Source organism: Sarcophilus harrisii, chromosome 6 (assembly GCF_902635505.1).
Source record: "Sarcophilus harrisii chromosome 6, mSarHar1.11, whole genome shotgun sequence".
Lineage (NCBI taxonomy): Eukaryota > Metazoa > Chordata > Mammalia > Dasyuromorphia > Dasyuridae > Sarcophilus > Sarcophilus harrisii.
The window spans coordinates 245,031,187-245,045,672 of NC_045431.1; the positions used below are offsets into that span (position 1 = coordinate 245,031,187).

The 14,486-nt window shown below is 42.4% G+C and overlaps 1 protein-coding gene across 1 annotated transcript in view; it reads right to left on the bottom strand.

Annotated features, from left to right (window-relative positions):
• CD5 (CD5 molecule) overlaps positions 1–14,486 on the bottom strand; it is a 29,358-nt gene that overhangs the window by 11,129 nt on the left and 3,743 nt on the right. Inside the window, exons 2-5 of the mRNA XM_012552756.3 lie at positions 5,542–5,580; positions 4,289–4,528; positions 3,146–3,208; positions 1,453–1,788 (exon numbers count right to left, since the gene is read on the bottom strand). Of these exons, the coding sequence (XP_012408210.1) occupies positions 1,453–1,788; positions 3,146–3,208; positions 4,289–4,528; positions 5,542–5,580 (678 nt within the window). The remainder of the gene's footprint in view (positions 1–1,452; positions 1,789–3,145; positions 3,209–4,288; positions 4,529–5,541; positions 5,581–14,486) is intronic.

A 14,486-nucleotide genomic window follows, 5' to 3' on the forward strand; every position in this document is an offset into this window, starting at 1 on the left:
TGAAGATCTTTATAAACTGATGGATACTGAACTGATGAGTAAACTGAAATAAACAATCAGAAAAAAGAGATTTATAATGATAATAACATTGTAAAGGCAAACAACTGATCAATACAACACTCATCCATGTTTTCAGAGAACCAGTGTTGAAGCATGGTACCATTACAGACAGATGAGGGATTTAAGTGAAGATTTTTACATTTATATTTATTTATATATTTTATACACATACATACATACACATATACACAAATACATATATATGCATAATACACAGACACATGTATAGATACATATACACAAATACATATATACACATGCATGTACACATCCATATATCCATATATATACACACATACATACACATATATATTTGTGTATAGATACTGGGGAAATTTGTTTTGCTTGACTATATACCTTTAGCTTTTTTATTTAAATTTATATTTTCAATTCCAAATTCTGTCCCCTGTATCTGTCTCAATACTTCTGTATTCCCTCCATCACCTATTCAGAAGGCAAGAAATATGATACCCATTATATATGCATATATATGAATTTGCTTATGCATATTTATTACAAGAAATTTGCCTTTTTTTCTTTCCTTTTTTTTTTAATGAGATAGGGATGGGAGAGAAAATAGATATCTGTTAATTAAAAAAAAATTAAAGTGGAGAGATGGGGGTGCCGCGGATGTGAAGTGTTGCATTCACTTTTGTATGAGATCACTGTATTCTTAGTTTGACTTTGAGACATTTCAGGAAGTGAGAAGAATCTATAAAAGTTTATAATGTAAAAACAAAATATGTCGATAAAATGGAAAGAGTAAACATGGAAGACGAGGGGATTGAATTCAGAGCCCTACAAGGGCCCTGCCAGTTCTCTCTCCATTCCTATGAATCTAAGCATCAAAGATAGGCTTTGAACCCAGGTTCTATCTGCTATTCCTACTACAGGTCCATACAATCTGGAATGGAAAATAGTCATGGGAGATGGAACTGAGTTTGATACCATCGTGCGTGTGCTCTGGCCAAACTGTCCTATTCTTGGCTCCCCAGGACTCCAAGTTTGCCTTCCAGCCATTAGCCTTTCATTCATGCTATTCACCACTTGGAGTATCCTCCCTCCCACTCTTTACCTATTGCCTGTTTAGCTTTTTACCCAATTATGTCACTGTCCTGTCTCCCACACTTTCCCCAAGCCATTCCTGATTTTGAAAACTTTTCCCCACTTAGATTTCATATAATATTTCGCTTGTGTCTTTTAGTGCCATGTAATATCATGATAATTCTCTATTGTGGTTTCTTAGCTCCTTGCTAGACTGTACTCCTTTTGTGCTAGGCTCTGCATACAGTTGGTGCTTAATAATGAGTGAACGAATAAAAGAACTTTGGAGCTGAAGGGAAACTCAGAGTCCAAATCCAGTGAAATGAACACCAAAGAGGGCCCACTCACCAGAGCAGACAAGGGAAATGGTTTTGTTTTGCCTACAGCTCTTCTGCTTGGTGAAGACTTGGTCCAACGAGGTTCCATTTTGGTTCCCGACCTCCCAGAGGATGGGCAAGGGCTTCAGGCCCTCGGTATTCCCCCAGTCTGTCTTCTCCGCTGGCTGGTCCAGAAGTTCCAGGAAAGTGCCGCAGTTCAATTCCCGGCAGATCTTGTCGCCCAGGGCATCGGTCCAGGTTTTGGGGTCGAAGCAGATGCTCCCTCCCATACGTCCCCTGTAGAGCTCAATCACTCCTGCACATCGGAGTCTCTCCTTCCCCTCCACCAGCAGGAACCTTGAAGGGCCTGGAGGAAATAAGGGAAGAAACCAAACATGGGGAAGGGGAGAGATGAAGCACCAGGGAAAGGGGCAGAAAGGACATTTCTTGGTCCTTGATAGGAGATCATGGAATCCATCTAGCACATGGGGCAACCAAGGCTGAGAGATGAAATTCGGTGGCAGGCTCTGGACAGGAATCCTCAGACATTTAACCAACGCTTGGTTTATGGGATGAATGGTGAGCTGATGGAACCTCTGATCTCATCCTCCCCTGTTACCCATCATTCTCTACTGCCTCTATTTAGCTGCCTTTTCTCCCTCTGCCACTGATCATCACCAATCTCCCCTCTGTCCATCTCCTCCACTTTCTGGCTGCTGGGTCAGTGTGGAGCAGAGTGGGACTGGGAGAGAAGAGGGGGGTCCAAGCAGACCAGTGTTCCCTGGAGCAGACGTCAGCCTGAGCGAACCAAAAACTGATAGTCTTTCCATAGGCCAGAAACAACAGAGCTTAGCTTCTACTTGACGAGAGCAGTTCCTCAAAACCATAAACTACCAGATGGGAAACTGAGGTGAGATGATCACCTTTCCTCTCCCAGAAGACCTGGGGAAGCCTGGAGGCAACATCCTGGGTCTTGCTTCCTTTTCCTTCTCTACCAGAACCAAATATGACTCATGGTTCTTGACCCAGATTTATAAGTTCCTAGTTCTGCTTCTATTGGGGTGAGGGTGCCCCATGCCCGAATTCTCCAGAAGAGCAGAAGCTCAAAGATCCCCAGAGCTTGGCCCCTCCACCAATGTTGAAGGATGACCGAAATAAGTCTTTCTTGCTCACAACCGCAAAGAAATGGGTGGGGCTCAGGATGGGTGAGTCATGGGACCTGAAAGGGGGAGACCTTAGAGGCTCATTTTACGGATGAGGACCCCAGAAGGTTAGGGCCTTGTCTCAGTCACAACCGTTGAGTGGTGGAGATGGGACTCGCGCCTCATTCATTCTTCCTGCCTTTTCAGATGCCCATCAAAGGGTGTAAGCCCCCCTGTCCCCAGCCTCTCCAGAAGAAATCCCCAACCAGAACTGGAACACGACCTGTTCAATCAAAGGCGCCGCACACCCATCCCCTATCTGAGCTTGCCCACAGCATGTAATTATCCATTTCCAAGTGTTCTACAAACATGAGAGGAAAGAGAGACTCAGGGGCTGTCCAGAGGCACAGGATCCCTCCTCCCTCGCTCCCACCCCAGACTTGAGAACTCTCAATCACGTGCTTTCCATGAGGCACCAATGAAGCTGCCCGGAACAACCATGTTGCTGCCCATGGGCCGGGAGGAGAGGAGGAGAGGGCCAGGAGGAGTCTGAGTCCCTGCAGGAGGCCTGGAAGTTCTTACCAGTGGGCTCAGGTGAGGTCACAGGGGGCCGCTGGGTGGGCGGAGTGACTTTGGTAACTGCTTCTGAAAGGAGAAGAAGCCTTGGATGAGTGACGTGAGGAAGCCCCAAGCCTGGTGGGTAGAGACTCAGAGAGAGCAGGCGCTCAGATATTACCTTACTCGATCTTAAAACAGTGGGAAGTAGGTGCATGATTATTATCCCCTTTTTACAGATGAGGAAACTGAGAGGTAAGTTATCTACCTAGGGTCTCACAAATGTCTGAGCCAGGAATGAAGCTCAGGCGTTCCCGAGCTTAAGTCTGGAGCACTGCCCACTGGGCCACCCAGCTGTTGGTCGAAGCAGGACTCACTTAAGATATGTTTCTAAAATGCTTTTCCTCATGGCACATCTATGAAGAGAGAGGGCAAGGATCCCTATCTTCATATTAAAGATGAGGAAACTGAGGTTCAGGGAGGTTTGCTTTCTTTCCCAGAGCCAAAAAGCCTGGCTAGGGTTGGTAGTTGCCGGGGATAGGGCCAGAAAGAACTGTAATATTGGCTGTCATGTCATCCCTTTTGATCTCAGTTTCCTCATCTATAAAATGGGGCTAACAACTCCCCCCCCCACACACACACACGCTCCCCTTGTTGTGAGTACCAAATGAGATACATGTGTTGGGCACTTTGTAAATTGTAGCTATTACAGGTGGTGATGGATGGAGCGCTAGGCCTGGAATCTGCCTCAGACACTTCCTAGCTGTGTGACCCTGGGCAAGTATCTTAGCCCTGTTTGCCTCAGTTTCCTCATCTGTAAAATGAGCTAAAGTAGGAAAAGGTCAACCACCCCAGTATCTTTGCCAAGAAAATCCCAAATGGGGTCACTAAGAGTGGGACACGATTGAAAAAAACTGAACCACAGATAAAAAGGGCTTTCCAACATCATCCCACTCCCCTGGCAACAAATGCTAAAATGGAAGCTGGGATCTCTAGTCTCTGGGGGCTCTTCTGAAGGGCCTCCATTTCCCACAGGGCTTCCAGCCAAGACTCAAGGCTGGGTCGGTTCTAGGGGGATTCCTTGGGGGGCATTTTTACACTTGGGGAGCCATGGTGCTCTCCCCCGGGAAGGGGCTCAGGCAGTGGCAGGCCCAGGGCTCAGGGACTCACCGTGGCAGGCCACTTTCAGCTCTTTCAAGGAGACATTTCTGGTCAGGTCCAGAACAGAAGGATTGAAGAAAGAGCAGGCCATCTCTTTGGGTGTCCTCAAGGAGCCCAGCTTGCTGTGCAGCTCAGTCAGGGGCTGCTCCTTCTGCTCTTTCAGGCAAAAAACACTCTTTGTATGATTGAGCTTGATCTCCAGTCGTACCTGACATAGGGAGCCAGAGTTAATGACGTCCTTGACGGGTCCTAGGGAGGCACAGAACGGGTTAGAAGGTCAGATCTGGAGAATCACCAGAGTCCTCAATGCCCTTCCCACTCCCACTAGTTCTGACTCTTGTCCTTCCTTCTCAGCCCTCTCCCACTCAGTGGCCCAGGCCCAGAAGATAAGACAGTTAGTGTAGATGCCCTCAGCCAGTCTGTGCTTTCTGTGAACTTAGGCTGGTGGCTTCCATTCTCTGGGCCTTAACTCTCTTTTTACTCTAAAGCCCAAGAGGTTTAAAAAAATGTACAGACAAATACATTTCCTCAGAGCAGGTTAAGAGCCCTTTGAAGTGGGAGGGACAGAGTTCTCAACCATCCTAGAACTGAGGAGCCTGAGAGATCCAGAGATGGGGAGACCCTTGTCCGATCTCATGTCAGAAATGCCAGAACCCGGTCTTTCCACCAGGAGCCTCGTGGGATTTTACATTTAGGGATCCACCAGTTCAGGCCCCTCATTTTACAGGGGGGAAACTGAGGCCCAGAAAGAGACAACCCTCCAGTTGAAATTCTGGCCTTTTCCCAATGAACTGCATAAAAATATCAAATGAAAAAAGAAAAGATTGTGTTTCATGCTTTTCCACTGTGAGCATGTGAGGGCATTTATGAGATTTCTGATGAAAAATACTCTAGTATTTCTCTCTCTCTCTCTCTCTCTCTCTCTCTCTCTCTCTCTCTCTCTCTGTCTGTCTGTCTCTCTGTCTCTCTCTCTCTCTGTCTCTTTGTCTCTGTCTCTCTCTATTTCTCTGTCTCTCTGTCTCTCTGTCTGTCTTCTCTCTCTCTCTCTCTCTCTCTCTCTCTCTCTCTCTCTCTCTCTTTCTCTCTGTGTAAGAGCACTTGAGTGCACAAACCTGAGCTTCCGAGTGTCTCAGGGTGTGGGTGAGACGCGTGGGTGATGTTGTACAGTTTCTGTAAAGTGGGTGGATGCATCTCTCTGTGACCACTCCCAAATTTCCTTTCCAGTCTACATTTCTCAAACTATACACCTCCACACTACTTACCTGAGAGGGTCTGCTGGGGTCCTCCATGACAGGAAGATACTGCGGAAAAGAGACCAGAGTCAGGGAGAGTGAGAAAGAGGCAGAAGCAAACTGAGTTGAAATAACAACCACGAAATAAAACCTTCCTGAACATTTCCAGATACTCAAGAGATGTCTCCAAGTAGAATAGGCTGCTTCAGGAGGTAGTGAGTTCCCCATCATTGGTTGTTTCCAAATGGAGTATGAGTGATTTTGGAGAGGGAATCTGGTCTAGTTCCTCACTTTACAGATGGAGAAACTGAGGCTCAGCAGGGAATGAAATTTTGTGTTGGAAGTATTGAGTCTAGGAATCAGGAGAGGCACTTCTGAGTGGAATGTGAATCCCTTGGGGGGAGAAATGGTGCCATTTTTGTTTTTATATCTGTAGCAACTAGAACAGTGCCTAGCACACAGTAGGTGCTTAATAAACTCTTATTTATAAGACACAGACTCCAGAGTTATATAGACTCAGACAAATGAAGAGTCTTAGCCAAAGTCTCAGGATTGAATTGGCTGCATGGACAGGCATTGATTATTCTTGCAAAGTCACTTTCTGACTCTAGGCTTTGGTCAGTCTACCACAAAAGGAAGAACTGGTGGTATTGAGGTTCCTGTCATCTTGTTACCCCCATTCTACAGGGGTGAAATACAGTAGGTCCAGCCAGGTCAAAAGACAAGTCAGGTGAGCAACTTTTTCAATGAAGAAATCAAAGCTAAATATATATATATTCATATAAAATACTCTAAATTATTACTCATTAGAAAAATGCAAATTAAAAAAAATCTTGAAATGTCATTCACACCTGTCACATTGACTATTATGAGAGAAGGGAGAAATGACAGATGCTGGAGGGGATGTGGAAAAATTGGGACACTACAACGCTGTTGGTGGAACTGTGAACTGATTCAACCATTTTGGAGAACAATCTAGAAAGTTACCTCAAGTTTTAAGACTGTGTATGACCTGTGACCCAAACCTGTTAGGTCTGCTTCCCAAAATGATCAAGGAAAAGAAAAAAAAACCCTACATAGCCTAAAATATTTATAGCAAAGAACTGGGAATTGAGGGGATGCCCATCCATTGCGAAATGGGCATATGATGGTGATGAAAACAATGTTGTGCTATGAGAAATGACGAGCTCCATGAAATTGGAAAAGCATGGAAAGAGGTTGTGAAATAATGAAGAATAAAATGAGCAGAACCAAGGAAACATTGTATACAGTAACAAAAATAATTCACTTCAAAGAATAATTCTGAATAACCAAGTTATCACCAAGTATTCTAAATATTCAAATCAACTATAAAGGATCTATGAAGGAAGATGCTAGCCACATCCAAGGAAAGAACTGATAAATGGAAGTACACATAGTTTGGTTTTACATATATACAAATATACATACATATATATATATATATATATGTCAAATGGTGATATTCTCTAGCATAATGTGGGAAGTGAGGGAGAGAGTTTGGAACTTAAATGTAACAAAAAATAAATTTAATTTAATTTAAAAATAAAATTTTAAAAATCATTTTTAAAAAAAGCAGCATAAAGCCCAAAACTTATTCCATTCGTGACCCCTTTTCACCCAAGAAATTTTTATGCAACCTCAGGTATATAGGTATATAAATACATATATAAATCAAACATTTACTGATAATAAATCATAATTTTTCAACTCCTACATTCAGTTGCGACCCCATATGGGTTCACAATCCACAATTTAGGAAGTTTTTGTTCTTGAGAGCTGATTGTTTTTTGTAAACAACACCTTGTAGGATTCCGGCTTTTAATCTACTTTGGTATTCACTTTCATTTTATGGGAGAGTTCATTCCATTTATACTCACAGTTAAAATTATTAACGCTGCATTTACCTCTATCCTAGTTTTCCTGTTTATACTTTTCTTGAGAGCTGATTGTTAAATTTTCAGCATGAGCATTTATAAGTCACAAATCAATAAGAGTAACAAATCAGCATTTTATCTATTGTTTTATTGATTGTATAGACTTTAGAAAGTACTGGAGAAAATAATAATGCCAATTAAACTTAAGAGTGTGTCATGGGCATTTTGGGGGGAAGGGAAACAGTTGTTAAATGTTTCTCAGCACACCCCTGGCTATAAAAAGACCCGAGAAATCCTCATTTGCTACATGGAGTATCTGAAGCCCAAAGATGGACAAAGTCGTACAGCTCTTAATTAGTAGAGTGGAATTCAAACATAGAGTCTCTGACAGTGCCCCAACAAGGCACCACTTCTATTTCTCCAGCCTGCAGCCCACTTGCCTCTGCCAGGCCCCCTGTGAGCTGTTGACTTCTCAAGGTCTTTGACAGGGCCACTCTGGGCCCAGTAGTTCTGGTGGTCAGAACCTGGTACTCTGTGGTCAAGGGTGCAAGTTTCCTCATCTGTAAAATAGCACCTCTCAGAGCTGTAGGATCAAGAAGTAAGAATGGCCTTAGCCCAGCGCCTGGCACACAGTAAGGGCTATGTTATAAATATTGGTAATCATTATTTTTATTAATCTCTCCAGTCTCATTATATGCATTATTCCCCTTCCTTCATTTTATGGTCTCAGCCAATCTGGTCTTCCTGCTGTTCCTCATAGGCAATAGTCCATGTTGCTCTCCACGACATACTCTATTCTCCACCTCCCGGTCTTTGTTCAAGTTCCTGCCACAGGGAAATGAGCTCCCTCCTCACTCCTGCCTCTGAGAATCCCTGTTTTCCTTTAAGACTCAGCTTGAGGCCTACCTCCTCTGGGAAGCTTTTTTTTTGATTTTCTCTACCTCTCATCCCAGCTTCTAACCCTCTCTCCATCCCCAAATTAACTTATATTTACTTAGTATCTACTTTGTATTTTTTTAGTATCTACTTTGTATTTACTTAATATCTACTTTAATTTGTTTAGTGTCTACTTTGTATCTACTTAGTATCTACTTTGTATTTGTTTAGTATCTACTTTGTATTTACTTCGTATCCACTTTATATTTATTTAGTATCTACTTTGTATTTATTTAGTATCTACTTTGTATTTATTTAGTGTCTACTTTGTGTTAGTATCTACCTCCGGAAGAGAGAATGTAAGCTCTCTGAGGCCGTGAGTTATTTCTCACTTTTCTGAGTGATTCTTCAGTGCCGGGGCCTCCTGCTTCCTTCTCCCACCCTCTTTGGAGCTTTTGTGTGCTAGCTTTCCAATTATATTTTTAGCTCCTTAAGGACAGGGGCTCTCTTTATTTTTTCATATTTATGATCCCAGCGCTCGAGAACAATGCCTGGTGCATAGTAGTTTCTAAATAAATGCTTCCTGACTATTCTCCAGGGCTTGGCACCCTGCCTGGCAAGAAGCAGGTACTTTAAAAAGGTTTGCAGATTGATAAATCTTTAAAATTCTGTGAGCTAAGTACTATTTTTCCCCTTTTATAGATGAGAAACTGAGACTCAGTGGGCAGTGATTTGCCCACTATCTCCAGCTCCAAATACATTCTACCTTTTCCCAATTTAAATCAGTCAGCTTATTCATTTACAGTAGGTGCCACAGCTAGGAACTAAGGGAATAATTCTTGCTTGGGAGACTTCCTTCAAGATTTCGCTCCATCCCACCTTCCGCAGGAAGTCTTCCCTCTGAGAGCAGCTCCCCCATCTAACATTTATCTATCTATATTTATATGAAATTGTGTATGTATATACATATATGCATATAGAAACATGCATATACATAATTATATGCATTTATATAGTATATAAATATTTTCTGTAGACACGTTATATATAAATACACATTTCCATATAAACATATTTCTATATATACATACACATATTTTGATGTAGACACCTATATGTTTCTATACATGAATCCATATATAGATGCATATATTTCTCTCTATAAATACATGTATATGTTTTGACTTATAGATACACATATGTTTCTCTGTATCAAAACTTCTTAAACTGTGAGTTGTGTCCCCATATGGAGTCACTTGACTGAATGTGGGGATTGCAAACTTATGATTTCTTATCAGCAAATGTGTGATTTGTATAACTATTTTATAAACATATATACCCAGGATAATGTAAAAATTTCTCAGCTGAAAAGGGATCGCAAGTAGAAAAAAGTTTAAGAAGCCCTGCTCCAAAGAAATTCATATCTGAATGTATATATGTTCCTATGGATAGATACATGTATGTTTCTAAATATCAATTCACCTGTTTTTATATAAATATGTAGATTTCAATTTATAAATACATAAATATTTCTACATAAAACGCACACATGTGTTTCTATATAAATGCATATATGTTTCTAGAAATAATCCACAAATCTCTCTCTCTCTCTCTCTCTCTCTGTCTCTGTCTCTGTCTCTGTCTCTCTCTCTCTCTCATTCTCTCTCCCCCCCATGTGTGTATATATATATATATATATATATATATTCAGAGAGAGAGATGTTCTAGATATAAACACACATATATGTTTCTAGATATAAATTCACACATAGTTCTCCCTAAATATACAGTTATATTCTAGCTATAAATACACAGATGTTTCCAGATATAAATTCACACATTTCTAGATAAGAACACACACACATGCATACGTGTATACGTGTGTATATGCACAGACATAAACTTTCTCTGGATGAGACTCAGAGAGATGCTGCAATTTGGCCATGACTACACACTCCTAATTCTTGAAGGCCAGAATTTCACTCCTAGCTTTCTCTCCACTATTCCAAGGTTTCTGATTGTCGTGGGAGACCCTTGGAAGCAGGGATTGACTGTTCTCGGTTTCCCCACAAAGTAGGGAGGTCCCAAATTAATGCTATTCTCATTGGAGAGTTAACAGGGGTCAGTCCTCAGAGGGTTAGAACTTAGGAGGTGAACTCTTGGCTTCTCAAAGTCTGTTGACAGAGCTCAACGACCACCATATTATTGGGAGGTCAAGTCAAAAAGCATTCATTAAGCCCCTAATGGAAGTCAGACACTGTGCCGAGCCCTGAGAAAACCAAAGGAAAAACACGGTCCCCGAATGCTGACAGATTGTAAGTCCCTGGTCATTGGCTCATTGGGTCCCCCTAATCCATAGTGTTCTCAGTTTATCACCAATCAGTCAAGAAGCAATTTTATGCACTTAAAATCCTGATTTAATCCAAACCAACAAGCATTTATTGAACGGCTACTATCTACGGCCCACTGTGCTTGGCAGGCGGGTGTCTCACTGAGTTATAGACAGGGCCACGGACCCCTAAGACAGTCTGGTGAAGCCCACAGACCCCTTTTTAAAATAATGTTTGTTGTCATATTCATAGTGGAAGAAACTGCTAAATTTCATTTAGAGGCAGGTGAAAATAAAATAAAGAAAGTCATTTTCTTCCCACACAAAGCCGCCCCCAATCTATCCATGGGCCCCTAGGGAGTCTGTGGGTCCCAGATGAAGAAACTCACCCTGATAGCAGAGAAGGCAGAACCCTGTCTTTGTAACCCCAGGCCCAAGGCCTAGAATGGAGCAGGCACTTGGCAGCTAGAGGAAGAAAGCATGGAGTTCAAGTCTCACCTCAGACACTCGTTCACTATGTGGCTTTTAGTCACTTAACCTCTCTCAGACTCAGTTTCCTTATCTGTAAAATGGGGTTAGAAATAATATCTACTCCCCAAAGTTGCTGTGAGGATGAAATGAGACAATGAGACTTTGTAAACCTGAAAATGCCATAGAAATGCTGGCTGCATGAGCCGTATAAATGTTTATTAAATTGGATTACACCAGAAAAGCTAAGAAGAGAGAGGCCTAGCATTGGAGAGATGCTCATGGGAGCTCACCAAGACCATCTGCAAGACTACCCACTGATTTTCCTACAGCACAGGTCACTCCCCTGCTCTATAAACTCTCATGGCTCCCACTGACTCCCAGGATCACATATAGATCCCTGTGTTTTATGTCTAAAACCCTCAACTGCCTGGCTCCATCCTGCATATCCACTCTCCTTATGTTACCCTGATTCATGCAAGTCCAGCCAGCCAGGCCTTCTCATGCTTGACTTGCCCCATCCTGCCTGTCAGCACCAGCTGCCCCATAGAGTCGCAGAGGTGGGACTTGTCAGGACCCCTACCAGACATTTAATTCTCCTCCTCCCCTCCTCCTTCTCTTCCAGGCTCAGCTCCCTGCTACATTCTACCTGGGATCTTTTGTGATCCCCCTCCATGCTGGCTCCTCCCCTTCCTCACAAATCCCCTCATTTATTTTCATGTACTTATAAGTGTGGGCAGTTGGGTGATCCAGTGGACAGAGCCCTGGTCCCAGAGACAGGAAAACAGTTTAAATGTGGCTGAGTGAACCTGGGCAAGTCACTTCACTCTGTTTGCCTCAGTTGCCTCATCTGTCACCCTAGCTACAGAAGAAAATGACCAACCACACTAGTAATTTTGCCAAGAAAACCCCAAGTGGGGTTACAGAGAATCACAGAAAAAAAAACCCAAGCCCCTTATTTGTGCACATGCTGTTTGCCCCCAATAGAAAGTAAGCTCCTGGAGGGCAGGCCGTTTCGTTTTTGTCTTTGTATTCCTAGCACTTAGCACTAAGCTCATATCTGGCAATGAACACGTATTAATCAATTGATGGTTAATAAAAGAGTTGTGATCTGTATTAGTGAAGGAACACAGCCAACGCAAGAGAGAATCCTAGAGCTATACACATATACAAGCTTCCATTTCCATAACCTCACATCTTCGGATGCAGAGGAGAGGAGTGGGATGATTCTCCCCATTTTATAGCTACAAAAGTCGAGGCCCACTGAGGCAAAGTCAAGAGTTTGCAATCATGGGGATGCAGGGCCACAGTTTTCTAACTTGATTTCTAGGGCTCTCCTCTCTACCCACGGCACTCCGTAAGGGGATCTTCAAGGGCTGTGGCACCTCCCACAGAGCCAATAAAGTGTGCTCTGGGGCTGGGACCCTCCCCCTTGACTCTTGGCTGCCCCTCAGGCAGCCTTTTACCAGTTGGCCAGAGCTGGTTCACTCCCCCTGGCTTCCCTGGACCTGGGTTCAAATTCTGGCAGAAACGTATCACCAATGATGATTTATACATAAGAAATGATACGTGAGAGCCTCCAAGACCAACTCGCTTCCCTCTGCATCAGTTCATATAAATCTTCTCCAGCTTTTCTGAAACTGCCCTTCTCGGGGAAGGTCTTTATGACCAAAGCAGAACTAGAGATCATTACTGATCACAAAATAGAAAATTTCGATTATACCAAACTGAAAAGTTTTTGTACAAACAAAACTAATGCAGACAAGATTAGAAGGGAAGCAATAAACTAGGAAAATATTTTTACAGTCAAAGGTTCTGATAAAGGCCTCATTTCCAAAATATATAGAGAATTAACTCTAATTTATAAAAAACCAAGCCATTCTCCAATTGAAAAATGGTCAAAGGATATGAACAGACAATTCTCAGATGAAGAAATTGAAACTATTTCTAGTCATATGAAAAGATGCTCCAAGTCATTACTAATCAGAGAAATGCAAATTAAGACAACTCTAAGATACCACTACACACCTGTCAGATTGGCTAAGATGACAGGAAAAAATAATGATGATTGTTGGAGGGGATGCGGGAAAACTGGCACATTGATGCATTGTTGGTGGAGTTGTGAACGAATCCAACCATTTTGGAGAGTAGTTTGGAACTATGCTCAAAAAGTTATCAAACTGTGCATACCCTTTGATCCAGCAGTGTTACTACTGGGATTATATCCCAAAGAGATTATAAAGAAGGGAAAGGGACCTGTATGTGCACGAATGTTTGTGGCAGCCCTTTTTGTAGTGGCTAGAAACTGGAAACTGAATGGATGTCCATCAGTTGGAGAATGGCTGAATAAATTGTGGTATATGAAAATTATGGAATATTACTGTTCTGTAAGAAATGACCAACAGGATGATTTCAGAAAGGCCTGGAGAGACTTACACGAACTGATGCTGAGTGAAATGAGCAGGACCAGGAGATCATTATATACTTCAACAACAATACTAGATGATGACCAGTTCTGATGGATCAGGCCATCCTCAGCAACGAGATCAACCAAATCATTTCTAATGGAGCAGTAATGAACTGAACCAGCTATGCCCAGAAAAAGAACTCTGGGAGATGACTAAAAACCATTACATTGAATTCCCAATCCCTATATTTATGCCCACCTGCATTTTTGATTTCCTTCACAAGCTAATTGTACAATATTTCAGAGTCTGATTCTTTTTGTACAGCAAAATAATGTTTTGGTCATGTATACTTATTGTGTATCTAATTTATATTTTAATATATTTAACATCTACTGGTCATCCTGCCATCTGGGGGAGGGGGTGGGGGGGTAAGAGGTGAAAAATTGGAACAAGAGGTTTGGCAATTGTTAATGCTGTAAAGTTACCCATGTATATATCCTGTAAATAAAAGGCTATTAAATAAAAAAAAAAAAGAAAGAAAGAAACTGCCCTTCTCCTCGTTTCTTATAACACCAGAGTATCTCAGTCACGTATGGAAGTTTGTTCGGCTTCTGGCCCGACTACGGAACTGGGTACAAGGGCCTGTTTTTGTTTCTCTCAAAGTCGGGACGGGGGCAAGGGGAAGGAAGAAGAAATAAGTATTTGTCAGTTCGAAAAAGAATAAAAGCTAATTGAGAAATCACCCAGGAAATGTGACCAGAAAAGGAATAGAGAGGCCTGTAGCAAGAAGAGCAAGGGATGGAAATACTGGTCCTGGGCAAGTCCTTCCCCCTCTTTAGGTCTCAGTTTTTTCATCTGTAAATGGAGGGATTAGACAGGTTGGTTTCTGGGATTCCTTTCTGGCTGTAAATATGTGAGCCCATGAACCGGACAGATGAACAGAGAGCTACAGGGGGAAACTGAGGCAGAGCTTATCAGATGAGAGAAGCAGGTCCCCTA